The 27,051-nt window shown below is 39.3% G+C and overlaps 1 protein-coding gene across 1 annotated transcript in view; it reads left to right on the forward strand.

Moving 5' to 3' along the window:
- Positions 1 to 26,643, forward strand: part of KIAA0922 (KIAA0922 ortholog) — a 76,550-nt gene extending 49,907 nt beyond the window's left edge. The window contains exons 15-33 of the mRNA XM_009283316.1: positions 789 to 927; positions 1,937 to 2,046; positions 3,711 to 3,783; positions 5,928 to 6,070; positions 6,728 to 6,870; positions 7,194 to 7,380; positions 8,398 to 8,583; positions 10,213 to 10,362; positions 10,945 to 11,561; positions 13,851 to 14,005; positions 15,318 to 15,442; positions 16,982 to 17,139; positions 18,041 to 18,226; positions 19,331 to 19,409; positions 20,490 to 20,572; positions 21,918 to 22,038; positions 23,712 to 23,800; positions 24,641 to 24,783; positions 26,231 to 26,643. Of these exons, the coding sequence (XP_009281591.1) occupies positions 789 to 927; positions 1,937 to 2,046; positions 3,711 to 3,783; positions 5,928 to 6,070; positions 6,728 to 6,870; positions 7,194 to 7,380; positions 8,398 to 8,583; positions 10,213 to 10,362; positions 10,945 to 11,561; positions 13,851 to 14,005; positions 15,318 to 15,442; positions 16,982 to 17,139; positions 18,041 to 18,226; positions 19,331 to 19,409; positions 20,490 to 20,572; positions 21,918 to 22,038; positions 23,712 to 23,800; positions 24,641 to 24,783; positions 26,231 to 26,509 (3,166 nt within the window). The 3' untranslated portion in view covers positions 26,510 to 26,643. The remainder of the gene's footprint in view (positions 1 to 788; positions 928 to 1,936; positions 2,047 to 3,710; positions 3,784 to 5,927; positions 6,071 to 6,727; positions 6,871 to 7,193; positions 7,381 to 8,397; positions 8,584 to 10,212; positions 10,363 to 10,944; positions 11,562 to 13,850; positions 14,006 to 15,317; positions 15,443 to 16,981; positions 17,140 to 18,040; positions 18,227 to 19,330; positions 19,410 to 20,489; positions 20,573 to 21,917; positions 22,039 to 23,711; positions 23,801 to 24,640; positions 24,784 to 26,230) is intronic.
- The last annotated feature ends 408 nt before the right edge of the window (positions 26,644 to 27,051 follow it).

Consider the following 27,051-nt stretch of genomic DNA (forward strand, 5'->3'; position numbering starts at 1 on the left):
TCCTGGCTGTGCCCCCTCCCAGCTTCTTGGGCACCTCCAGCCTTCTCAGTCGGTAGAGCACGGGAAGCTGCGAAGTCCTTGACTAGCGTAAGCACTGCTTAGCAACAACTAAAACATCGGTGCATTATCAACGTTATTCTCATCCTAAACCCAAACCACAGCACTGTACCAGCTACTAGGAAGAAAATTAACTCTGTCCCAGCTGAAACCAGGACACAGCCATAAGTAAACGTTTCAGATGCCTGAACTTTAGAATGTAAATAATGTTCTGTCTGTAATAACCCCACCACAGCTACCCAGCGTGAAAGCAGTCAAAGCATGTTTTACCAGATCATTTATGGAGTTGCTCGAGTCCTTCATCAACAGGTCACATAGCAGTCTTTTCAGCATCAGGGTCTTTGAATAGCTTTTAAGGTTTTTAGGCACTGGTCTAATGGATACTGCATACTGGAGACGTTGGGAAGGAAACAGTCACTGTGACTGAGCAATTCTTATAGAGATGGTGCATCAGTGACATCAGCCCCTTTCCAGAATAAGGAGGTAGAGCTGTGAAAATCACAGTCGCGTTGCAGGTGGAAAAGTGGACACTGAAGGGATGCACATAAGTTACACTGACTCTGTACTACTAGGTTACAGGTTTATGGGTTTTATTTTGTGAAGAACATTTTCAAGGAAAGATTAGTTGACATAATTATAGGTCCTGGCAAATCATCTTTTTTTTTGTTCTCTGTTTGAAAGACAAAAGAAAATAAAATTAACAAAGCTTTCTGGTTTTGCCAATAAAGCAGGAGAAGTATTTTAGGATTGGCTCGCTTTATTCACCAGAAGAAGCCTGAAGAGGAGTCCTTTGCCTTTTTCTTGCCACGGTTGACTACAGAGCCTGGCCTTACGCTCAACTTCAGTGCCACAGCAGTTAAAAGTAGTATGGTGAGGACGGTGGTTGTTACGCTTTTTCTGAGTTGACGTATGTTTAGCTTGTTTAAATAACAAAGTCTGTGGTTAATATTTGGTGATGCTTAGCATTTTCATACTGCTTGTAAATCAGTGTTTTGAAGTCTAATTTAAGACCCCAGATTTGTATCCCTTTGGCTCTTTGATAAGTTCTCTAGCTACCTAGTTGTAATATTTTAACACAAGGATAGGAGTAAAGCAGTGTAGGTCTTAACTAACAATTGTTCGTGGTTGTTAAAGCTTTCCTTGCATCATTGTATAAGTTACATGCTTGTGGTAAAATAATTGAACAAGGGACTAGGGGTAGGATGTACTGTCATTAACAGTGCGCATGTAGTTATGGGATGACCTTCCTCATGCCACTGCCTTGTGTAACAGAAGTGTGTAAAACATTTTTGTGAGATACAACACTTGAGAGATCAGCAGAGCTATGTGTCTTGCAACCACACTGACGGTTGTTTCTTTCTCGTTTGTCAGATTTAGGTCACTACTAACCTAGCCTGGGCCCGAACCAATCATATGGAGATAGTTTTCATACGCACATATTGTGAATTACCTTAATATTCCATTTGTGCCATTTAATTGTCAGTCATAGTAATGTGTATAACCTGCTTGCTCTCAGACTTCTGTAAGAAAGGGTGGCACCTCATTAACTTCACCTTCTTCTGTGGAAGAGCTTTGTTCATGTCTGCCTGCGTAAAACAAAATCCAAATGAAAGGGTTGTTTGGGGGGTGGGAGAGGTCTGTATTTTTGCACATGCGGTTCTTCATGCACTCTTAGCTGTTTTTGCAAGTGATGACATTGTGGTGACATGTCCTGCTGTTCCATGCAGTTTTGTGCACATATAATTATATTGCATTACGACAAAAACCAGGTTGAAGAACCTTGAAAATGCAGATCATAGTACCAGTGCTGAATTATTTTACCTTCCAGTTATCAAGTATGTAGTTTTTAACTTTTTCTTTTCCCCTCCAAACTCTTTAGGTAAAATATTTCGTACTAAGAAACCCTTCATCCTTCCCAGTTATGTTGCAGCTTCTGCCTCTTTCTTACTACCCTGATCCCCAAGCTTCACTGAGTCTGCTCAACAAATGGTAATGAGAATAACTGTCTCAGGATACTGTTTTCCCTTTTAAAAGACCTATTTGCCATGCCTTATGATTGTTGCTTATTGTTTGTTTTAATTTTTCAAAGTGTAACTTAGGTAGGGACAATGTTCTGACCCATTTTGGAAGATAGAATCATGTTCAGAGCAGCTCCCTGTATGACGCATGACTTTGTAATGTACCTGATCATTGATAAAACCAAATTGAGCGTGTTTTCAGCAAGTTTATGTCTACTACCCATAAACTATAGTTGGTCATCTTTTAAGATATGAAGCTTAGGCCAAGCTTGTGCAAGCTGCCCAGGTGAGGGGAGCAACTTGCAGAACTGGGGATGTGCATCTACCTGCAAGGCTGGTTTGGAAGTATACAGAGTCTGTAGACTGATCAGTGAGGAGGAAGGTAACTGATCCTTCCCACCAGAAAAAGTTTTCTTCTTAGCTTTTTCTTAGGTAAAAACCCTGGCTGAAGAAGAGGAAACAGGAGCCAGGAAGAAAAATTCAGGTCCACAACCAGGAACCCCACAGTAAATGTTTAGGGCCAGCTAAGCAAATGTTTCTACATTGTTTTGAACTTTCTGATTTAGAACTGAGAAGATTCAGAACTGAGAGAAATCTAGATAAGAGTTAGATGAACAGTATAAAGGGGCATGGTGAGGTGGGCTGAAGTTCAGCAAAGTAAGCCCCGGCTGTCACACTTAACTTTGAAAAACTTTGTAGTTGGTAGGACTATTTGCTTGGTTGTAACCAGTGGGACTACTCACGTGCTTAAGTGTACTCACTTGCTTACTTGGGGTCCAAATCCCTGTAATTGCTTCCTTAACCTTATTTCTTTACATACTTATGTGTATGTGCATATATATGTGTGTGTGTATATATATATGCACATTAATAACTAAATCTGTTTGTATACTAAATAAAATTTCCACATAGACTCTTTCTAGTGGTTTGAAATTACACTTTCTCTGTATTTGCACACTTTCGTTTCTGCAGATCTAGGTTTTCCAGCAATCACATCCACTATTTGGTTCTTTTTAAGCTAATATCGTAGAAAGTTGTGACAAGTGAATTTCCAATTCAGTGGCTGGAGGTCCATTAGTCCTCTATAATCTAAATTTTACTTACTGGTTTTCTTATGTCTGTTTTTAATACCTTAATGTCAAATGCTTATTATTTGCTCTCAGGCAAATAATCAGCTGCTGTAAGTGGATTTGATTTGCAAAGTATGTGAAAGAAAATAGGAATTTGTCCCAACAAATCATGAGCAGAAAGAGGGATATTTGAGTAAATTATTGAGATTTGATAGTGATTATTTCTTAGCAGTTATGTGGGCAGGAAAAGCTGTGGGGCATTTGTGTTTGTGTGGCTTAGAAATTATATTTCTTGATTGTGATCTTTTGCAATATTGTATGCTGAGAGATCTAAAATGCCCAGCCATCTGTCTGTTCTCCAAATGTGTAGAATCCACATAAAACTGATTTGCAGTGTATTCTGTTGAAATGCAGACCTACAGTTCCACCGTATTTCACATCTGCCAAAATGCAATTGTAAAAGTATTCTTTGTTTAAGAATAGGTGCCAGCATGTAAAAATAAGTCAATGTAGTTCTGACAGACTAGGTTTGAAGTGCTTGATTTTTTTGGTTTTGTTTATTTAGGTTCGGCATAAATGTGCAAGCTATTAATTTCACAACCACTGAATTCAGGCTCATGGATGAATGTGCTCACAGGGTAAGATGGCTAATTTTGATAGAAGAAGTGGTCTGACACACTAGAAAAAGCTTTTTCTAGCTACACTACATCTGAGTTGTTACCAAGTGCTATTTAAAGCAATTTAATAATGTTTTCTTGATTCTCTGTCAGGCTTGTATCTTTGCAGTTAATTTTTTTTCAGAGTTTGAGTCTGTTTTGAAAACAACTATAGGGAGGGAGTGTGTGCATGTCTGCATGCGTGCGTGTACGTGTTGAAGAGGCCACCATTACCATTCTGTCTTGGGACTTACGTTTAGCCCCAGGTTGACCATGAAGTGTCAGGCTTTTGAGTCGGTGATGTCAGAAGCTAGCTGATAATCTTTTAAGTAGAGGGAAATACTGTCTGATAGTTCAAGGGAGGAAAAGGCTGGATTTCTACACTTCACCTCAGTCTCATTGCAGCTCCCGGATTCGGGTTGGAATGTCATGGCGCTCTCTGGTTCCCATTGCCTCAGTTTTAACACAAGTGTGATAACACTTGACTGTCACACCAGTGCTGAGCTATGAGGTGTTGTGTCATGGATGACAGAAACAGAGAAGATGGCGTATCAGGGATGCTGGCGTATTCTGATGACCAGAGTACTGTCCAGGGTACCTGGAGAATTTCTTCTTAGACTTCCAGTTTGCACATATTTTCCTTCCTGTTTGGGCATGCTGCAGCCCCACCTTGAATGTCCTATGTAGATACCTGTTTCTGCACACATGCTTTAAGACCTTAATGAAAGATTAGTACCTTATAAAAACAAAAGACTGTTTGCTACACTAGTCAAAGCTGACCTTTCCTTTCTGGCCACAGTTGTAAAAGTTGTTGTAAAAGAGAGGACACAGCAGTTCATAAATCCTAGCCTGTAGGCACACACTGAAAAACAGAAGGTAGTTCCGCGAGTACGTGGATAGGACTGAGTTTCCACGGAGTCCTGTACACCATACTTGTGACCAAATGGAAAAATAACAGTAGATCTTTACACCAGTGTGTGTAATACCTGTTTTTCATTAGAGACTTGGAAGAGCTGGGAGGAACATGTACGATTAGATAGGTATTCAGCACGTATGAGACGGATCTTGGCTTATTAACCAAATCACTAGTTGCTAATATTTAGTTTTAAATTTATCATCGTTTCCCTAGTCACCTTATATACATGTGTAACGAATTGTTGGGCTCACATTTGAGTGCATACGTATCTTTCTTTGTAGGGAGTGACAGGGTGAAGTTTGCAAATGCCATACGTGGTTTGCTTTTAATAAATATTGACTGTTGAATGCAGGTTCTGAAACTTTTTTCTATGTTCCTTTTTCATAAAACAGACTAAGAATAAAAACATTTTGGACTGGAAAAGATCAGAAAAGCCATTAGTACAACAGCCGTGAATTGAAAAACAACCAAGAAAGAACATATTTTGTAATGTTTATGGTTGTTTTGACTGCTATAGGTGCCTGATCACCCTTTTCTAAGAGGAGGCCCCCCCAGTTCTGGAATAGGAAGTTTTAGGGCTGTTTTCATTTTTTAAATGGGAAAACGAATAAACAGCAGTATCCATCCATTCCTCCCCCCCCCCCCCCAAAAAAAAAAAAAAAAAAAAATTACATTACTTCCAGACTCCATGAACTTCTGGTAGTTCTGGTCTTCAATTAATATGGTAGGGAGTTCACTTTGGCTTCTTTCCAGTGACTCAAATGATCAACATATTTGCCAACAGTCCCTTTCTCACTTACATCAAGTTGCAAGTCTTACGCTGAGGGTATAATGGTTGCCACATTTCCCTGTGCAATCAGTATACTGTCAGTTCTCGTCGTGTTCTGAAGCGTTTCAGGATTCCTCGAATATGAAAGACACTATATAATTTCTTTTCCATCTGAGCAAATAAAAGCTGTTTTTAAAAATGAAGTAATACATTCCTTATAATAATAAGTGCATTAATATGAACTTTTGCTCAAATAAACAATCTTATCTGATGTTTTATGTTGTCAGATTGAAAGACTTTAGTATAACAAGTTAGTTAGCAGTTATTGCACCTTGCCAAAAATATCTTATGTGGTGCTAAGTAAAGACGTAGTGCTTTCTTCATTGAGATCTTTAAATACACATATTTTCTGTGAATAAGAAGTGCATTTTTGTTTAACAGAATGCACATCAAGAGGCTCTCATCAACAAGAAATGCAGTTCTGAGCTGCTTCAATTAAGTTTACAACCACTGGAGACCAGAAAAGTTGGTGTAATTTTTACACCGGTTGACTACAAAAGAGTAGCTTCCCTTATTTTAATCAGGTAAGCCTGGTTTCAGTTGTGAGAGAGAATCAAACAACTCAATGTAAAAGTGAATTTGCCAGATCTTGGAGCAAAGACAAATGGTCAAAATTTGAAAGTCAGAATACCTCCAGTTTAATAAAAATTGCTTAAAGGGTCTTTGTGCTTTATGTCTAGGTCATGAAAAAACAGAACTTTAATTGAGCCTATCTTTTTTTCCTTGATATGTGATCAGTGGGTTATAAAATGCATATGAATGTACCGAGGCAATTTTGAATTAACAGAGCAGCACATTGGGTGGCTTTGCTATTTTCAACTTAACTCCATAATGATAGGATTTAAGTATACAGTGAGTCTAATTTGCAGCCACACATTGGTTATCTCTGGAGGAAGAGAGAGTTTATGGAGGAAGCAACCATTTTTACCAGGTGGCACTGTTGTTATCTGGTGGCAGTGATCACAAAGCTTGTTCCTTCATTGTGTGAAATTCACTGGTGACTGGTTCCGGTGTCATCCTGCCTATTTAGGGGAAACCTATCTAGGTGATTCTGTTATATATCAGTGATTCTGTTACTGAAACGCTGTTGTCTTGGATTGGCACCTAGATAGCAAAGCCATGATGTTGCAAACTTCATTTGTGTTTTAGTGGCTGATTGCTTGTTTTTTATATTATGGCAGAAACAACTTGACTGTTCTGGACGTGGTCAATGTAGAAGGTTTTGGAGCCAAAGAATTGCTTAAAGTAGGGGGAAGACTACCTGGTGCAGGAGGATCTCTTCGATTCAAGGTGCCAGAAGCTACACTAATGGACTGCAGAAGACGTGAGTAAGAAGAAACGGGTGTCTCATATCTGGCTGCGTTACTCCATAGTGGTACTGATATGGTACAGTAATGTTAAATAAACAGAACATTGAAATAGAAAAAGCTGAAGAGCTTGGTCATGGGAGGTGTAGATGCTGTTTTCTTAAAACACTGGCTGAGGATAGTTACAAATTCTGGAAATACACTGCTGCAAAACAGTCTGTATTAAAATGTTGTTCACTTTTAAATTTTCAATTAGATTGAAAGCAAAAATAGCAATTTATTTATAAACATAAAATAATTTTTAAGCACTGTAAAATAATTTTTTTTTTTCTCCTTTAAGAACTGAAAGACAGCAAGCAGATTCTATCCATTACGAAGAACTTCAAAGTTGAGAATATTGGGCCTATTCCTATAACAATTTCGTCAATGAAAATCAATGGTTACAATTGCCAAGGATATGGATTTGAAGTGTTAGACTGCCAGGAATTTTTCCTGGCTCAGAACTCATCACGAGAGATCAGCATTGTGTAAGCACTGACAAATTTGATGACAAATTAACTTAAGTGGAAATTTGAAATAATTAATTTCAGTAACAGACACTCCAATAACACACCTGCACACAAAATTTGGTGAGCTTTGAATATAAATTTGATAAGCATTTCCCCTTTTCAGTAAGGGTAGTACTAACAAATTGATAATATAATAATGTTTCTTTATAAGACTCCATCATTTTTAAAAAGCAGCATACATGCTTTTATCAGTGCGTTATGAAGTAATACATTAAAGCAAAAGAATTGTCACAAACGGGTAAGAAATGCTTTTTTTTTTTCATTGTTTTTCTCTAGTTTGTTCCAAGTAGCCTGACCACAATCTAGTCATGTTTTCCTAACATTGCACATAGTTGGTCTAAAACAGATTCTTTTAAAATCCTGTTGAGTGCAAGTCATGAGTTAAACGTAAGTAGAGTTAGTATTACTGTATTACAGTAACTGCTGTTTCGTATACAGCGAGTATCGCCTCTACTGTTCGGAAAGGCAAGTCATACCTTCTAGCGGTACCCATGGCAGTCAAATAGAAAAATGGTATGGTTCAGGGAAGTAAGTGGAAGAAGAGACATCTGATGTTTTCTTCTGCTTTCCCTATCTTTCCAGCCTTGTTCTAGACTTACCCTAGTACCTGGCCCTTTCCGACGTAATGCTGCCTGTACGCTTGACAACTGTGCTTTTGGTAAAGAGTGTTTTGGTTAACATGAGTTGATCATGTGCACCTCCTTGAGAAGAAGTCACAGTGTTAAGAGTATTGTGAAGAGTCACAATAAAACCACAGATTTTACCGCTTGAAGATGACCTCAGTGTCTTACCTCTGCTAGGTGCTGATGCCATCTGCATAGTATAAGCAGACAGTGATCACTTATTTCATTGTCTTTTTTTCATATTATTAAATCAGAAGTTATTTTGTATTTTTTGGTATCAGCATAACTTCAGAAAATGAAATTTGGCCATACAATGGAAAAATAACACCAGCTCCATCTACTTTCCTGACAGATTCACTCCTGACTTTACATCTTCGTGGGTAATCCGGGAGCTTACGCTGGTGACTGCTGCTGATTTGGAGTTCCACTTCACGCTCAACGTGACTCTTCCTCACCATCTGTTACCGCTGTGTGCAGATGTGGTGCCAGGACCCAGCTGGGAAGAGTCTTTCTGGAGGCTCACTGTCCTCTTCGTAAGGTAATGCTTTCAGTGCCCCTGCACCAGTTTGAAAGGGACCTGCCAGTGAAAGATCAGCAAGCACTTTTGGCTTGTGTTAGATTTTTAGTGGTGATAGGGCCTAAATCTCTACTGCATATATCTCCCGAGAGTCCTGCCATCTGGCTGTGACAGCTTAGGTGTGATGCAGTAGCTGGTAATGGAGTTGTCAAGCATTTCTTGCTGCTCTTCCTGATAAACTTCCATGTTAAGGCTGCAAAGAAAAAGGGCTAGGATACCCCCACAGGAATACTCAGTGGACACTCCCCTTGCTAGAAGACTTACTCCCCCCACAGTAGTGGTGTACATGTGACATGTTAGTATCTGAATGTCATAAATGGAATCAAGCGGACTGGTAGATTATCTTTAGGTATTTGTGGAAAATTAACATGAATTTTATTTATAAAGTTTCAGACAACCAAGTGAGGACCTGCTTTTCCTTCTGATGCTTTTCTCCTTTCACTTGTTAAAAAATATTCGTGTTTATTGCTAGCTTTTGCTAGCCGCACTGCTAAACATGCTACCCCAGAAAGATGATTTGGCTTGTGTTAGCTGACTCATTGCTTGCACGTGGTAAACTGCTTTTAAGAGGACTGTACCTTTGTACAACAATTAAGGGTTCTGCTCCTATGCATATTCTTTTTTTGTCTTCCTTTACTAGCCTTTCACACTGTGTAGTGTGAACTGAATGTTGTGTTTGTCACAGATGATGTCCAGTGCTTTCATCACACCAACCTTGAATTGCTACAGTCGGTACTAACAAGCAGTGAATGTGAATGCCATGGTGATACATATATGTGCTGGTGCATACCTAACTGAGATCCTGATGCACACTGTGGTTCTGCTTGCACTGTTGTTTTGACGCTGAAAACAGTCAGAGCACAAAGGAAGCAACAATAATGACCACGTTACATGGTTCTAGATGCAACAGAAGGAGACTACAGGGATCTGAAAAATCAGGAATTTCTCATTCTGTTTTCCTGCTGACAAAATTTATACTGAATGATTGAGAAGGTGGTTTGATGAATTACAAAGATTTTTATTCTGATGGATTTATATTTGGTGCAATTAATACACCCGAGGGAAGGAGAGGATATTTTGCAGCTTCAGTTTTAGTTCAGAACTATGGTGGCATTTGTACCCCATTTTATGCCAGCATTTTCTCTAGGAAAAGAAAGAGACAGTATTAAATAAATACCAAAATAATGACATAACTAGCATGAATGAATAGAAGGTACTCAGAAGACTGATAGGTATCATACTATGATATATTGCCATTGGGTTGTAGTGAGGTTTCTAACTGATCTTCAAGTATTAGCTTTTTTAGAATGGATTTTTTTCTTTGTTAGATTTTTTTTCTTTGTAAAGCTCATGGCTGAGTTACTTTATTGAGAGAATAACTAGCAAGGGCTATAAGGAAAAAAAGGAAAAGAAAAGACCGTTACAACTATTATTTATTTTAAACTGTATTTTGAGTTTTCTCATCTGTCTTCTTACTTAGAATTTACTAAAAAAATGTTTGAAAAGTGCATCTTGTTAGAAGCTTTTTAACTCTTTCACTGAATAATACTGAAAATTGTAGACACCAGTATCTGTTGTTTTCTTTGGCAGTTTGTCCCTGCTCGGAGTGATTCTGATAGCCTTCCAGCAAGCCCAGTATATTCTAGCAGAGTTCATGAAATCAAGACAGAGGCCAAATCCTAGTTCTTCACCACAGCAGAACAGCAACTCTGTTGACATAATCAGCTCTGATTCCTACAAGTAAAAATACTTTTTTCTTCTTTTGAATTGCCTTTTTTTGTACCCTGTTTATTGTGGAGTGATGCTTTCTGTCTGTTTGTATTTTGATATTGCTGGGGGCTGGTTCAGAGGCAATAGTGTTCCAGGCAACCTCTTTCAGAGAGCTTTCAGTGTTGTGGTGTATATTCATCTCCGCAAAAGAGAAATGGAAGAACTCAAGGGTTTATTAATCTTGTGTATTGTCAGTAGTACCTGGGGTAAAAACTGTGTGATGGAAGTAAAGCATACACCATGTACAGCAGCCATGGAAAGAATGGAAAATACATTAATGGTCATCAAATCTGACCCTCTTGGGTGGTCAGTTAGGCACTTAGTCACTGAAGCATATTAGTGTGTTTGAAGTCTGAGCACATACTTAAGAATCTTGCTCAACTCCCACTGAAATCAGAATGTGCTTAGCTGGTATGATAAATTGAAGACCTAATACAGTTTCACGGCTTGTGAATTTGCCCCCCTTTCTTTTCTTACAAAAATATCCCATAAAACAATTCATGATAGCTTCGTAGATAAAAACAAATCTCAAATAATTTATTTTTTCTCCAGGGGAAGCTGCAAGACATTTATGGATTCCTACAGTTCCTCAGATAAAGGTAAAGGGAAGGGCTTCCTGTCTGTAGGCACTTCTTCCAGCCGAAGTCAGAATGCAGCAAAGAGAAGTCCTGCAACCTACAGCCACTCTCAGAAGAAACACAAATGTTCAGTTTACTATAGTAAGCAGAAACCAAACACAGCAGCTGGCAGTGCCATTGCAACTACTGATGAGAAACAAAATCAGATTGCGGAGAACCAAATCTCAGCACCAAAAGAGGACATTTGCACTGACGTTGTCAGTGAGAACTGGGTAACTCTAAAATATGCAAATGGCATAAATGTTAACAAGAATTTAACTCTTCCAGAAAACTTTCTGGGTAAAGAAGAAAGTGCACTGAAAAATACAGTTCTCATTAAAAATACTTCTTCAGAGTGTGATCTGAAGGAAGATCTTCAAACATGTATGTTTCCTAAGGAAACTAACCTTAAAACTTCAGAAAATCTAGCTGAGCTCAAAGAACAGGAGTTCTGTCCTGTGAAGATGTCCAAGAAGCTACCTGAAAGTCACTTGTCCAGAAATTCACCTCAGCAACAGCCGGAGCTGCAAGAAATTTCTAGGAAAAATAGTGGTAATTTTTTTTCAATTTCTGTCAGTCAAAATTATTGGGTGAAATCTTCTGTTGAGTTCACTGTGATCAGGATTTTGTCTTTTGCATGGAACAAGGAGATGTGGTATTTCTTTCGTGTTCACTATGATTTATCTGTTTACATTCCTAAGGAAATAGCTTGCATTAAAAGTTGTTTCATAAATCAGATTTGCCTTGGTTTACAGATTTCAAGCTTGTGCTGTAGCATTTTAATGGTTAAAATAATTGATGTCATAGATCTGCTTATAAAACACAAATTGCCTTTGTCAAATATTCAGAAACATCCCAGTTTGCGATTTTCAGGTTCACTGAAAATCTGATGCCTGATTTTTAGAGTCACCAAGCAAGCACGTTCAGTACTGGATATTCAGAACTCCTTTGATAAAACAACCTAAATAACAAAAGCTGACATCAGAGTATTGTGAAATTGTATTTTGTAGGAATCTGTAGGTTGACATTTCTCTTAGTAACTGCATAGCTATATTTTTTATCTTGGTTGGTTTTGTTTTTTTTTTTTAATTGTGGAACTCAGCTGCCTGGGAAGTCTTACCTCTTAGCTTCCCAACTCAAAATTTTAAGAGCAGCCTGAGAGCAGGGTAGGAGAATGTGTCCTCTGGAAGCTTGGCTTTACTTACACACTCAGCAAAGTAGTTGAATGCTGAAGACTGGCATTTGCTGTAGCCGTGGCAGTTTATTTAGTGACTGGGCCATCACAGAAGGATTTCAGGCCCTGCTGTAGTGTGTAGTTGTTACCCTGGGCTGGTTGCTTCCCGTTGTGTCATTTTTCTGAGAGATGCAGCGGGTACACGTGTGCTGTCTCAGGTGGAGGCAGGATAATTTCACTCATACTTACAGACTACTTTGAAATTCTTCATGTGCTCCTAAACTGCAGAGTGTTGTTCGTTCTTCGCTTTGAACTAGGAAATCAGCTGGGGGGGGGGGGGGGAGGGAATCAGTAATTATGTCTTAACTGTATTTACGTGCACAGGAAAGTAACTTTGAGTACAGGCTGTAGAAATCATGGTTATACATAAACCAATTGGGAGATACTAGACTTATTTTCATTGACAAAACTTCCACCTTGAGAGAGTGTTTCAGTGCTACTGACAGTTACTTGTATTCCATGGTAAAGCACTACAGGTAATCTGCCACGCTGTCTACTAGCAGTTGTGGTTTTCTGCACTGTCAGGGATGTGAATATTTCTGTGTTTCAGGAAGTTTGCTAGGATAAACGAAGTCTAAAAAGTACCACGTTGCAGTGTTTGTATCTTGATTATAGTTACAGACCTGTTTTTGTGCAAACAGGGAGTCTTCAAGACCTCAGGCACTTGCATGTTTGTATGCTGGAGAGCAACAGAGCGTTTTTTAGAGCTCTGTCAGCCTTCCTTGCCTGGTGTCTCCCCTGGTGTTTCATTCACATGGGCTCCTTTTGCAGTCATCATGACTGCCTGCTCCAGAGAGAAGAGGGTGGCTGGCTCAGAGCGAAGATGATGTAGTTGGTTGGTAGATAGGAAACTGTAAAAACGTTTGGGTGGATGTATTGCAGATATCTGAGATCCCTGGAACTGATCAGAGCTGAAGTTAATTCTGTCCTGTCCAGCATTGGCAGGGCCCAGGCGAAGGTCTTGACTTGACTGGGCAACTCAGCTAGTTGTTGAGGCAGGCTTCCTCTCATTTTCTTCATCTCTTGGCTTTTGTTACACAAGAATAATTCATCTTCCTCACAAGCCTCTCAAGAAAATGAACTTCTAACGCGGAACCCATCCTAAAGAAAGGATGGCTTCCCTTTGTCTTCCTAGTGAATGCAGAGGGCACTTCAGAGACATAAAGCTCCAAGTAAAGGCTGTCCTTATTTTGATCTACCCATTTTTGAAGTGTCTCCTCCCCACCCAGCTTGCAGGGTTTTTTCTGTTTGTTTTTTAGCCCAGTATTCTCTGGCTTCAGATTCTACCTTACAGACCCATGGCTGGGACCCAAATAGCTCAAATTCAGATGAGATGAGCAGGACTTGGGTAATTTATGCATGTGCTAGGAGTGGCGTGCCCATGAGCATGAATCAATACAGAGCTACTTTTTGCAACTGCTATAAGAATTTTTAGACAGCATTAGCTTTTGATTTTGAATTTTTCAGCATCATCAGCCTAGAGGTTAGTCTCCTAGTGTTTTGGAAAGCAGCACAAGTCTGTTTTTAAAGAAAGGTAGAAGATACTGTGGTTACGATTGGGAGCCCATTCTCTTCCCAAGCAAACTGATGTTACTGTTTAATTGTAGGGAATAGCCAGCACGTGCCTCTCAGGAATGAAACAGAAAACTGTGAGACTTTAAAAAAGCAGATCAACCTAAAGCCTTCCATGGAGAAAAAGATTAATAAAGGACCTAAGGAAGAGACTCCGTGCTGTGCAAAAGAGGAGATTGCTTCTTCAGAGGTTTGTATTGTGACCTTTCCGCTTTTCAAGTTTAAAATGATCTTTTTGTTATTTATTTATACATATAGGTATGTATGTGTACGTAGGGACTATTACGTACAGTCACAGATCTGAAACAGTGTGAATCAGATGAATGAGGAAGTATGCAGATGTGCTGTCCCACATCCATTGCATGTTAATGCTGCTTTGTAGAATGATGAACAGTTTGGGTAAAAATTAAAACAGCCCTTGTATTGTGATATTGGCCATATCACAACCAGAGACATTCTTCGTTATTGTCAGAACAGGCACAAACATACTGGAATCTTAATGCCAGCTGTCAGCCACAGTAATGATGTGGGAACATACTCCGGAGGGGAGGTGTCCTAGATGGGCGTATCAGCCTTCGTTTGCAGACCTGATCTCCAAATACAGGGTTTGCATCAGAAATTTGCATTTGAGAATACGGCAGGCAGAAACCCTTTAATAGATTGTGAAGCTGCTGAGAAGGATCATTCTTCACCCCTGGTTTCTGAGCATGATAAACACAGCAGACTGTACCTTTGTTGTAGGCAGCGTAAAACACTTAAAGAACTTCATCAGGTAATTAGTAAACCCAAGAATTTGGATTATGTTTGTGTCCTGTCTACTGGATAGGAATCCCATGGCAAAAAGGTGTAAGGAGGAATTGCTTACCATGCTTGAGGAATATGTATCAGAAAAGACAGGGTCTAGTCTTGTTTTGGGAACTGTTGTTACAAACGTCCTTCCGCGTGTGGCTGATGGTGCTCAGTTTGTTTCTCGCATTTTTTAAAATGACTATTATTTGTTGGTTAACTTACCCCGTAATTTCCTCAGTTGTAATTCAAATGAATGCCTCCCCCCACCCCCCCAGCTGCCGAGGAAAGGGAGGATTTATTGCTGCTGAACTTGCACACAAACTGATCATAAATCTGGCAGATGTTTTATGTTTTTAGCACATTGGGAATTTTATTGACTGCTTTCCTTTTTCTCCCCCTATTTTTTTTTATTTCCCTGGAAGTCAGAGCTAGATGCTGTGAGGGGGAAAATGCTAACATTGGGAATTCAAAAATTTCTCTCTCATCATCTGTTGGTGTCTTGAAGGACAGAGTCTTGGAAAGGCTGGTCAAATTGATGGTGCTGGAAAGAGGATGTGCTGTAGAAAGGCACTAAATCATGAAGTAACGATGCATTTGGGTCGGGTCGTTCTGTCCAGAGAAATTTAGCTAGAAAAATCCATTGGAGTTCATTTACTGAAGTAACTTCATTTTATAATGTATGTATTGTCTCAGCTCATATTTTTTACCTTTAGCAAGAAGATGCGTATAGGAAGAAGAAACCTCAGGAGAAGAAGGAAGGAAATGTACCAAATATGAATTGGAATAGAAATAGAACATCTAGAAAAAATAAGAAGAAGAATGTTAATGTATCTACAAGGTATGTATTGCCTCACCAAATCATGAAGAAATCCAGAGTTGCTGTAATGTTTCTGCAGATTTTACATAGTACATTAGGCAGGATTGCTTTATCTATTTAAATAAACACACTTTAATCCTGGCCTGAGCCTTTATTTTTAAGAATGTGCAGTACTAAGTATCACCAGCAAAAAAAAAAAAAATTTTTCCATTTGTAAAGCTGCATATGTATAGACACACCCCATTCTGCATAGCAGTGGTCGCTCTCCGTTATAGTCTGGAATTTGCTGTCTCTGAAGTTTGGATGGCTAGCTTCCTTTCCATTGTGTATTGTGTGGATAAAATCCAGTCGTGTATTCTCTAAAGTGAAAAAAGGAAAACAAAATTGTTGAAATGATTCCACCTTCAGGAGAATCATCTGCTATATTGAGTAACTGAGGGAATGTTGTCTTCTAGTAGTTTTGAAAGAGGAAGAGAAATAGGTGGAAAAGAGACAGCAGCTTGCATTTTTGCCATAATGATTAAACAGATGAGAGCAGCACTAGGCTCAAAAGAATATTGAGAGCACCTTGGGAAGTTAGGGGTTTTTTTTACCCCTGAGGTTTGTTTAAATGCATTTCTAAAGTCAACTGTAAACTACTCAATTATTTTTTCATATTTTTTAAGTTATTGGGATTGTTGTTAAAAAATACCAGTTATAAACTGCTGCTAGAATAGAAACACTTATGAGGATAAAATCCTCCTCCTTCCCTTCCCCCAGCCCTTTGAATTAAGGTCACGATCCTACAAAGCCTTCACAGACTTAATTTTTATTGCAAGTGGTCCTATTGAGGTCAGTGGACTTTACAAGGAGACTGTAAATCTGAAGGGGCTGGTATAACTCATTATAAACAAATTGCTATTCATTGTGTGGGAAGTCAGCATGTGTAAATCTTTGCAGGATACACACCTTTGTAGGTAGGAAGGATAAAAAAATGGAAGTGAAATACTAAAATTTGGTGTCTGTTCCTTGAACTGATTCAGCAGTTGCTACTTTCTGAGTTAAGACGTAACCATTTCCTTTCTGTAGAAACTTGACAGCTGGATTTTATTCATTTTCCCTTAATACTCTCTGATTACGATATTGGATCCAGATATTTCAGTTTTACTAGCAAAAACTTAAGATTACTTCAGATGATGGTTTTATTCTAGTTAAAATTATGCCAGTGAAATAGACGTAGGGCACATTTTTCTGTGTATCTAGATCTTTGTACAGTGCTAGCCTGTTCTTATCACTGTAACATCTGATTGCCCTCTGCAAGTGCATTAGAGAATGAAGTTAAACATACACAGGTTGTTTTGCTTCTCCTCCTGAGAAGCGGTAGTCTGTGTGGTGGGATATTGCATTTTGGGAAAGGTTCTTTAGGTTTCTGTAAAGTTGGAGATTAAGACTCCTAAACCTATTCCTTGCTCCCCATCCTGCCTCGATAGCCGTGTGAGTTGAAGTGTTTAATGCCTGAAAAGGAAAAATGCAGCTGAAATGTAAAATGCAAACATGTTTCTTTGGGTGTGGTTGTATTAGGGTCCCGGAGCAAAGTGAGTTGAAGCATATGTGCAGTGAATTTGAAAGGCCAGATCTGAGAGCGAATATTGGAATAAGAGCCTGGTGTCCTCAGGGTAACGGGGAAAATTGTAAAGCAGACCAAAAAGCTGGGAGCTTGTCTATACCAGGAGAAACAGGTATGCAATCTTAATTGTCTTAAACGGGGGAAGAAATGTAATGTGGTTTTTGTGGCGGTAGAGCTGTATTCCTTCCTTGAGAGACTCGTGCTTCTCTCCCTTTCGAACCCTGACGCGAAGATGGCAGGACTGGCACGATGCAGTGCCTGAAATAATACCTGCTCACTTCTGAAGGGCTTCGCATGCTTCCTCCGCAGGGTTGGTTGGTGGTGCAAATCAGAAGATGAATCAGTCTGAAGCCATAATCCATCAGTCCTGGGTGAAGGACTGACAGTCTGCTTGTGTGTTCAAATTAAAGCCGGTATTAACTGAAGCGGCTGTATTGCGAAGGCCACCTTTAGAATAGGCAGATCATTTTTAAAGCCCGCCACTAGCTTGGGTACCTGCTTCCTGCCTTTCCGTCAGGATTTTAATCAGCTCTTTTCCCTGGCTTTTGGAAAGAGGAGGGCTGAAGAAGGTATCAATGTTTATAGGATTGTCCTTTGCCTCCCTGATGAGAGAATAAGAAAGGAGAATCTATCACTTAGGAATTCATTACTTGCAACATTTGTCATTGCTTTTAGTATGCATGTTCCTACAGCCAGGATATGTTTCATGTTTAAGATATTAACTCTGTATTTCAAAGAACAGTATGGGCTTCCTATTTCAAACTATTGCCTCTAACTGCACTGTACCCTGACTTTCATTCATTGCACTGGGGATGTCGTGTAGGTCATAAGTTCCTCGTGGTAGGGGCTGGCACATCTATCTTGAGGCTATCAGTAAATACTGTTTTCTGTCCTATTGTCAAGAAATTCAGAGAATCCATGTAAATTCATGTTTTGGATGACTTTTCACTGAATCTTCAGCTGAAAGACTTTCTTAAATGTTTTGTGTTGTTTTGTTTTTGCAACTTCTTTAGAAAGCTTTTACCAACGGTCCAGAAAGAAGTGTTTGGAGAAGTTTTGTTCTGATTCAAGCTCAGATTGTGGAAGTTCATCGGGAAGCGTTCGTGCCAGTCGTGGGAGCTGGGGTAGCTGGAGCAGTACCAGCAGTTCAGACGGAGATAAAAAGCCCATGATTACCGCCAGGCATTTTCTTCCATCCAGTAAGTTCTGCAAATTTCACCTCTGCACCGTAGTGGGCAGAGTTTCAGCTTTCCTTCTGAATGGAAAGGGGTACCGTGGCATGGGGCTTGTAACTTGCCTTTTATAGGTGAAAGCACTGCTCAGAAACACAAGGAGATATTTAAAGAACTTGGTACTTGAAAAAAAGTACCAGAAGTTGTGTGGAGACAAAGATGACCTGTCAGGCTACAGAGAAAGTGTCAGACACTGCACTGAGGAAGCTGCACAATTAGTTTTCATGGAAAGATGGAAGAACTGAGAGTTGCTAGTCAAAGCAATTTCTTCCTTTGAATTTATGTTACATCACATTATTCTCATAAAAATACAGTCTTTTTGTTAGAGTTATTTAAGAAAATGCACAACTGAGGAATGTGTGAAACCAGTTCAGATCTGAGGATGCTGGGATTGGATGGTGGTATTCGAGGCATAAGTAGCCAGGAGACCTGAGCCACTTGACTATACGAGAAATGGGAACTGTCGTTCATTACTGCAGTTTTTTGAATGCCTGAATATCATTAAAATAGTTGAAAGCCTAAACCCTGTCACCGCCATCGCTATCCATGTTGATGTAGCACTAGAAGTAAATTTTAAAGAAAGTGCTGAAGTGACACAAGTAAAACCAGCTTTGAGTACCTGCAAAAACCTGTTTAGAATAATCTAAAAATGTGCACATACTTACCTGTGTTTGTGTATGTATAAAACTTTACATTACCAAAAGATATAGTATGTGATGTATCTGAACCTGTGATCTAATAGATAATGAATTGTGTGCACATGACTTTTCTGTTTGTTCAAATTGTAATGCCCCTTAAAAAAAGAAAATAAGTCATTTCAAATTCAAAGTTAGTTTAGTAGTAACAAGGAACCTCTCCATCAAGAGTGTGGAAATCACTTATAAGTCATAAAATACATTTAAGACCATGTGGAAGTAGAGAGCATACTTTGGAATAAATGCAAGTTAGTGATACTCCAGTCTGAAAGAAAACTTGGTTAACACTATTGATGAGTCTATTTGTGTGTATGTATATTCTGTGCATACTTCTTTTTTTAGGATCTTTGATTTTCACAGTCATTCTTTTCTTTAGGAGAGAATATTTCACAAAATGATTTTCCATCTGAAACTCCTATCACTTTAAATCTGTCTCATAACATCTGCAATACCAGGTAAAAAATTTGAATCTACGCCTGTAAGACATTAAAGAAACACCACCAACTTGAAATCTTGTCTCATTTTGATAAGTTATACCTACCTGTTGTCTTGTCGTTTTTTGTGATCACCTAACTGTACTTTCCAGTTGGAAGAAGAAGAATCTTCTTCAGTAGGTGAAAAGATACATGCAAAATGGATTATGCTGGGGAAATACGATAAATGCTTCCAAATGTAAAATAAAATTGGGGAAAAAAGGAAATTGTTTTTCCCCTCTCATTTCTTCCAGATCTTAGCAACTTACTACATTTCCATTAGCGCTTAGTTATATTAAAGTAATAATGTTTTTTTAAAAAAAGGTGGGAGTGAGACTTTCAAGTTGATGTTATTCTTTTAATGGGAATAATGTTCTCCTAGGTTATACAGCATGAAAATTGATTCTCCCCTCTCCCACATTCCTTTCTACCTCGTTACTGTAGTAGAGATAGCATCTACAATTTTTATTACTACGTGTCCTCATTTCACTTCTCATTCATGACTGTTTTCACTAGCAGAAATAATTTAATCCTTTTCCTCTGGATTCTGGTGCTTGAAAATGTTCCCTTTTCACTCACATTGACTAGTCTGTTTGATGGGATTTGATGAATATGAAATTGATGTTCATGTGTGCCTGTGTGTCTTCATGCACATAAAAGTAAACTTGCCTGGAAGTTGTTGGGAGCATTGAAACATTATGAAAGATCCTACTCATCTGCATGGACTATAGCTTGTTTTCCAATTTTGGAGAAGAGCTGTTGAGTAATTTGCAACAGGTTGATACTTGGATAATGACAGTGGGGTAATTAAGATGTATTAATTTTACTCATTTTGCATGTGTAATAAGTAGCTGGCTTTTAATTGGGGAAAAAAAGCTGTTAAAAAAATTGCACAGGGGTAATTCAGAGTAAGAAAAATCAGGAAAGAAAGTGGGAAAGCAATAGCAACCATGATGTTGATTAGAATATTTTTTACATCTCTGTATATTTCCTTTGAAATACTTTGGATTATGAAACATAACAGTGCCTAGACTTAAGAAATTAAATTTTCTTTTCATTCAGCAGAGACATGAACAGCATCCCCCAGTATGAAACCTTATGTCCCAATTTCACTGACATAGCTGCAGATCCTGACAAAAATAAAGGTCAGTTACTTTATTAACAACTGAAGCTGGTTTTTGCACACTTTGTCAAGCAGTTTCAGTGATGTTGCTAATAACACTTGTGGACACCAACTTGATAGACATGTTGTTATTAGAACTTGACTTACTTCTAAACTAGTTAAGAGCAAAGTTAGCAAACGAAAGCTTATAACCTTGACACTTTTTGCTGCATCTTCTCTGTGTGAAGACAGCATTTAGCTTTCAACTCGCGTTTTAGGTATTCTTTGTTTTTTCATCCTCTTGCTTTGCACAGATTTATGTCCAGAAGTAATGCGGTTGGGAGATCAAGAGCACTGGTTGCTGTGTTAAAATGAAGCTCGGCATCAAATCAAACGGGACCATTTTTCTCTCTAAATTTCCACAGTCAGGACTTGCTCTCTTTGAAAGCAATAATAAATGAGGTTGGGTTGGGCTGTTAAAACTCTTGAGTTTTCATTGTTTGTATCTCAAAGGGAAGAAATATTAACTTGTTGAGTGGGATTCATAAAAGCAACGGGCTACATGGTGAGGTGGAGTTTGAAAGCTGGTTAGGACACGTGGTTCTTTGGGCAGCAGAACTGCGTGCTTGTCCCTTCTGCTGTAGGTTTAACCTGTGTCTGGCAGGATACAAATGCTGATTAAACTTTTTCCACGGTGGCAATATTCATAATATCTACCATGTGAAATAATGAAATAGAGCTAACTTTGCAACCGTTGTCTTACGGAGACTGCTAATTTGGATTTTTTTTTTTCTTTTTCCAGCTCCCTGTTCTCACAGAGTTGATAGGAACCAAGTACCTGTGGGCAGTCAGGGCACTCAGTCCGTAGAGAGTAGCACAATGAGCATCTGCCCTAGGGGCTAAATACAGCCATAATGAGTTCATGTATTGTTTGGTCGTGGATGGCTCTAGTCTATTAAAAACCCAACCCAGTTCCCACTGCATTCGTGCGGTTGGACTTTAGAGATGGTTGCTGACTGATGGTGGGGAGGAGGTTGGTGGGGATCGCATCCCTGCCGTCCGTCCTGCTGTGAGGAAGGGTGCTGCCTTGGCGCTGGTGGCTGATGACTTAGGGACTCTCCGTAGGAATTTCTTGCCCTGTTTTGTTGAATTTCAGCTTCTCGGTTCAAGTCTTTTTATATATATTTTTTTAATAAATAGAAATTTTGAGATTTGTTTAAAGATGAACATTCATCCAAAAAAAAAAAAAGATTGGTTAGTAACTCTGGACTTTTTATCTAGCATACAGCCCTTATTGTCAATCTGAGAATAAAGTGTCATTGTGATATTCAGAGTTTGTGGAGCCTCCTTCCTGTTGTTCTGCATTTCATTCCCTTTTCCCTTTTTAGGTCTTTACCCAACAGGAGACTTGTGGCCTGCCCAGCCAGTCTGCCTGACAAACAGTTTAAACTACAACCTTGAGAATAATATACCATGCATGATCCAAGAAACCCCCTCTGTCCACAACAGGCAAGTTATGTTTTATGTAAACAGTACGGATAACGCTTTGTTCAGGTTTCTGTGATGCAGAGGACTGCACTTGAGATTATCTTACAATATTTGTAAGGCAGGTGATAGTTAAAGTAAAATTCTTGCTGTCACTTCAATCTTAGTTCTAGTTGTTTATGCTCTTCCACTAGTACATCATGATTAATTTTACTGAGACAAATTCACTGGTGTTCCTGCTCACGTGTAGATATTCCACAACTTCTTTCAAATTTAATTAAATACTTTTTGGAAAGCTTTTAATTTGTTCCACTTCTTTTGCATGGCCAGGCAGAGGGCCTGGCTTTTAGGTTTGTTTTCCTCTTGCTAAATACATAGCTTTCATATATCGTGGGGTGTGTTAGGCAGCGTGTACTCGTGTTAAATGGCATGAACAGACATTGTTAAATAGAGGCAAATAGTCCAGTTTGAAGGTGGTGTAAGGATAAAAGTTGGTCTGTTTGAGGCTCTGTGTAGATTTGGGTTGATCTTCCTGTAGTAATGAACTTGAGTAATTCTGGTACTTCAGACTCTCCACACTGCAAATTTTACTAATGAAAGATGCACCACAAACCAGTGAGAAGAAATACTCTGCCACCACATAGCAGTGAAATATGGCCAGTTCTTCAGGTCATATCCTGTCATCCAAAATGACAGAGCGGTAACGCAGAAACCCCAAGTGATGGTCTTGTGATCCCAACCAGCCTGCTAACCTCGGTTCTTACTGTCGCGTCAACAAACTGCAGCCCTAATGATTGGGTGCAATGGCCAGCAGTCTGTCCGACTCTTAAGTCAGATGAAATACATCTGTGATTGTATTTCACAATACAGATTGTGAATTTGTGATTTGTGGCAGATTCTGTATTATGCTACTTTGCTTTCATACGTCCATCTCAATTTGGACTGTATGCAAAAATTCATGTAATTATTTATTCATATGTCATAGTGATAACTTATGATAACTTCTTGCCTGAATAGTAAAACTGAATTAGCCCAACTTGACGTGAAATCCTTTTATATGCCTACCTTGTCCAGACTGGGTCCAGACTTGGACTTCTTCAAGCTCTCTGCGTAGCAGAGCTTGTTTCACTTCTGACATATCTTTAAGAATTACTTTTGAAAAGTCTTCTTGAAATTCTGAAATTATTTTCATTAAAACAAGTATAATCCCTACAAATTAATGTGTAGTTTAGAAAACATACTGTTTAACAGGACTTTAACACGTGGTAGGGAAAGTAGAAATCTCCATTTTAATTGCTATTCTCAAGCATTCAAACGCTTCTTATTTTTCTTCTTTTTCAAATCACATTATTTCACTTTACATCTACCATTTTCACGGTTGTAGGAAAGTAGTACAATTATTTTCTTTTTACAGAGGAAGTAGTTGAACCCAATTAGGTGTTGCAGGACTCTGGTAGCTGTCATTACAAGTTGTTCATCCTCCCAGAGGAGAAAGAGCTCAGTGAGAGAATCACTGTGATTACGTAGTGGCACACAGTAGATACTGGCAGAATTGGTAAGCGGAATGTGAAAAGCCTCATCATCAATTACAGGCGTTTTGCATCCAACAGCTTTACATTAAATAAGTATTTCTAAATAATTTTCAGAAGTTCTGTGAATTGTTTTTGACAGCAGATTTTTTTTTTTTCTTGGGACAGCTTCATTGACTGGAATGCAGCTTGTGACAGCCAGTTTTCCAATATGTATTGTCCACTAGAGATGAATGAATATGGTGCTTTCCCAGAAGGTAAGGTGAAATAAAGCTTATGAATTATCACTGAGCATGTTTTTTTTCTCTCACCTTTTGTAGAACAAAAGGCTGAGCTTGTCTATAAACATCTGGGCGTTCATTGCTTAAGCGGACCTTACAGTTTCCAGCTGACTGGATGCTCTGTAGTGATAAACAACGTCTGCATGTGGCGGATGACAAGACTGGTCTTCGTATGGAGTTATTAAGCCTGAAAAGCCAGTATACAGGACTCTGTCTGAGAGGGAATAGAGAGAAATGCTCGTGACCACAGTATTATACAAATCGTCTTGCACAATTTTCTTTGTTTCCCCTCTGGCAGGCTTCTGCCTTCCAGTGTGTGAAACAGAACGCCTCTTGTGACCAATTACCTTTCCAGGCTAGAGTTTCTTGGCTTGGGAAGCACACTGGCAGCAACCTAGAATTCTTTAGCATTACCTAAGCAATAATTAAAGGTCAGGCTACAGTATCACAGGCAGCACGGTGATCCCTTGGGTGCTTAGAGCTGAGGCATGTTGGCAGTGAAGCCTGGGTAGGCTCTGCCACGCACGTTCTGTCGCTAATAATGACTCTGTTCTCTAGTAGAGAGATTGCCAACTCTTTATCCCGTCCTCCTGATAGCAATTTGTTAGTGAGTCCCTAATACAGAGTCGTAGTCTTGTTAACAGAACTTGTTAGGCTTCGTTGCTGTGCTGCCCTGAAGGTGCCTGAGGTCACTGAAGGCTTAGGTTGCTTCCAGCCTGGCTCACTCCGAGAAGATTCAATGTTCCTCCACAGAAACGTTAGTAGTGTTTATATTGCAAAAGCCTTACTTTGTCTTCTTGCTTTTATAAACTGCAGAAAACATGAACTACCCCAGTGGCTTCCCGGGTACTGCAGCGGTGCAGAATACAGCCTTCATTGACCAGAACTGTCCCTCCACCTGGAATGCGCCTCCCAACATGCCACCTACCTGGGAGCCCGCCAGTTACGTCAACTCCACAGTGAGTGTTGTCACTGCAAGGCGCTGCCTTCGTGTGCCTCTTCAAAGCCTTCCCAGTGCATTCCTGTCTTTCCCCTACCTGTTGCTCGCGTGTTCTTCATGAATCCTTTAAGTAGCCTGATGTATTTGATGCTGGCATTGGTAGCATGGCTTTTTCCCAGTTGTTGGTCAAGGTTGTTACTGGACCTTGTTTGCGAAATTTTAAGACAGACCCTTTTGCCTGAAAATTGACTAAAATCATCTTACATATGGAAAAGCATTTTGGACTTAACGTAGTCTACTGAGACTTTTTCCGATCAAAATCAACCTTTCTACATGAGGGTAAAACACAAAAAGTGCTGACAGCAAAACCCAAAGAGATTTGGAAATTGTAGAGCTGAATGGACAGCTGCTCTCAGTGACTTTGACAGGTTTTTTTGCTAGGAAATCCAAGTGATTTAAGCTGGATTTGTGCAGATTTCTGAATGCTGACTTTGACCTGTTCCGCTCTAGACTAGCCATGTTTATGTCATCCCCTAGTGCAATGTAGTGACTTCAGTTCAAGGTGGTCTTTAATTGTAACCACCTTCTCTTCTGCTCATATTTCAAAATCTTCTGGTTTAGAATTTTACTTTTTTTATTTACAGTGGGTTTATTTTGAATAAAACTAACCAAATAAAGCAAGAAATACTTCCAACTGCGAAAGTGAAAATCCTGTCGTGTTAAGAAGCGGCAAAAGTGGTTTCCTAAAATAAATGTGGCTTTATTTCATATTTTAATCAGGAATGCCAGGAAACACAGAAGGTAGAGATTGGAAAATACATTAGATAATTCAGTTCATTTCCCTGGCGAGCTTTTCCCCACAATACATTTCAGTGTTTCATTCAGTTTTAAAAGTCCCAAGACTTCCATGACCTTCTCCGAGAGACTTCCTTGCAGACTAACACATCTTGCCCTCCAGGAGGTTCTTTATAAGCTTTCAAAATTTTCTAACTAAATTCCCTAGCTCCCAATTATAGTCTCTTTTCCATACTGAATATCCCTCTGCTCCCGGCGTGCAGAGTCTTTCAGTACTGACACATACTTCAACCTTTTTCTTGTCATTTCTTAGGTGTTCTTCTCTTTTAACTTTCAAAACATGCATGGTGCTCTTCACGTGTCTTCCATTTCTCCCTTATTTTTCTTAACAGCTTGACCAGAACTGAATATTGTGTTCCTGTTACAGTAATACCGATGCCGTGCAGGGAGGAGCTCATATGGCTTCATTTAGCGAAGTGCCTTTGCACACACACACTAATGCTGCCGTACTGTTTTCGGCAGCCATATTGCTTTGTAAACTCACGTGCAATTTTCTACTTGTGCGTTTCCTAAGTTCTCTGCTTCCTCCCATTTAGTACTACATTTCCATGTTTTCTTTGGCAAATGGTCCATTTTGCAGTTTCCCATGATAATTTTATCTTGCCCAACAGCCCTACCTCTCAAGCACCCGAAGCTTGTCTCCAATGTCTGGACTTTTTGGTTCCATCTGGGCACCTCAGAGTGATGTTTATGAAAGCTGCTGCCCCGTCAGTGCCACGACCCAACACTCGACCCACGTGGAGAACCAGGCAGTTATGTGTAAGCAGGAATACTATCCGAGGTTTAACCCCTTCCGTGCCTACATGAACTTGGACATATGGACTACAGCAGCCAATCGGAATGCAAATTTCCCACTTTCGAGGGACTCGGGTTACTGTGGAAATGTGTGAAAGGAATTTGATTTAAAAATGTGAATAAAGATGCTTGCAATTTTGATTACTAGAGTAAGCTGGTTGTTGAATAGATTACAATGTTGGTGGATATTTTGGCACTTTTATATTGAAAATAAATTTTTTTTACTGAAGTCTGAGCATTCAGTGCATTTTAAAAAGCAAAGCATATTCAGGACACTGTTATTGTCAGGTGAAGGCTATAAATTTAAAACTCAAATTTTTTCAAGAATAAGGACAGTATTAGGTTCTTAAAAGCATCCACGAACCTGTACTGCACGTGTTCCTTCTGAAGTTTGCATTCTGTGGTATGAACTAGGAGTGGTTTAGCATTTGTAGGTACAAACTTACACCCGTAAGTAATCGCATCTGTACCAAACACTAACACTGGGGACCTACCTGGTGATGCAGATCAGAGGTTTTCCAAGTGGTGCCACTTCTACTGCTGACATAGTTATTTGTGGGTGTAAACTTCACACTTTCTACGCGGCAGTAGAAAAAAGGCTGAATTGTGGCTTGTTTATCTGGCTTCAGAATGCAAG

This window comes from Aptenodytes forsteri, unplaced genomic scaffold (genome assembly GCF_000699145.1).
Source record: "Aptenodytes forsteri isolate BGI_AS27 unplaced genomic scaffold, ASM69914v1 Scaffold6, whole genome shotgun sequence".
NCBI lineage: Eukaryota > Metazoa > Chordata > Aves > Sphenisciformes > Spheniscidae > Aptenodytes > Aptenodytes forsteri.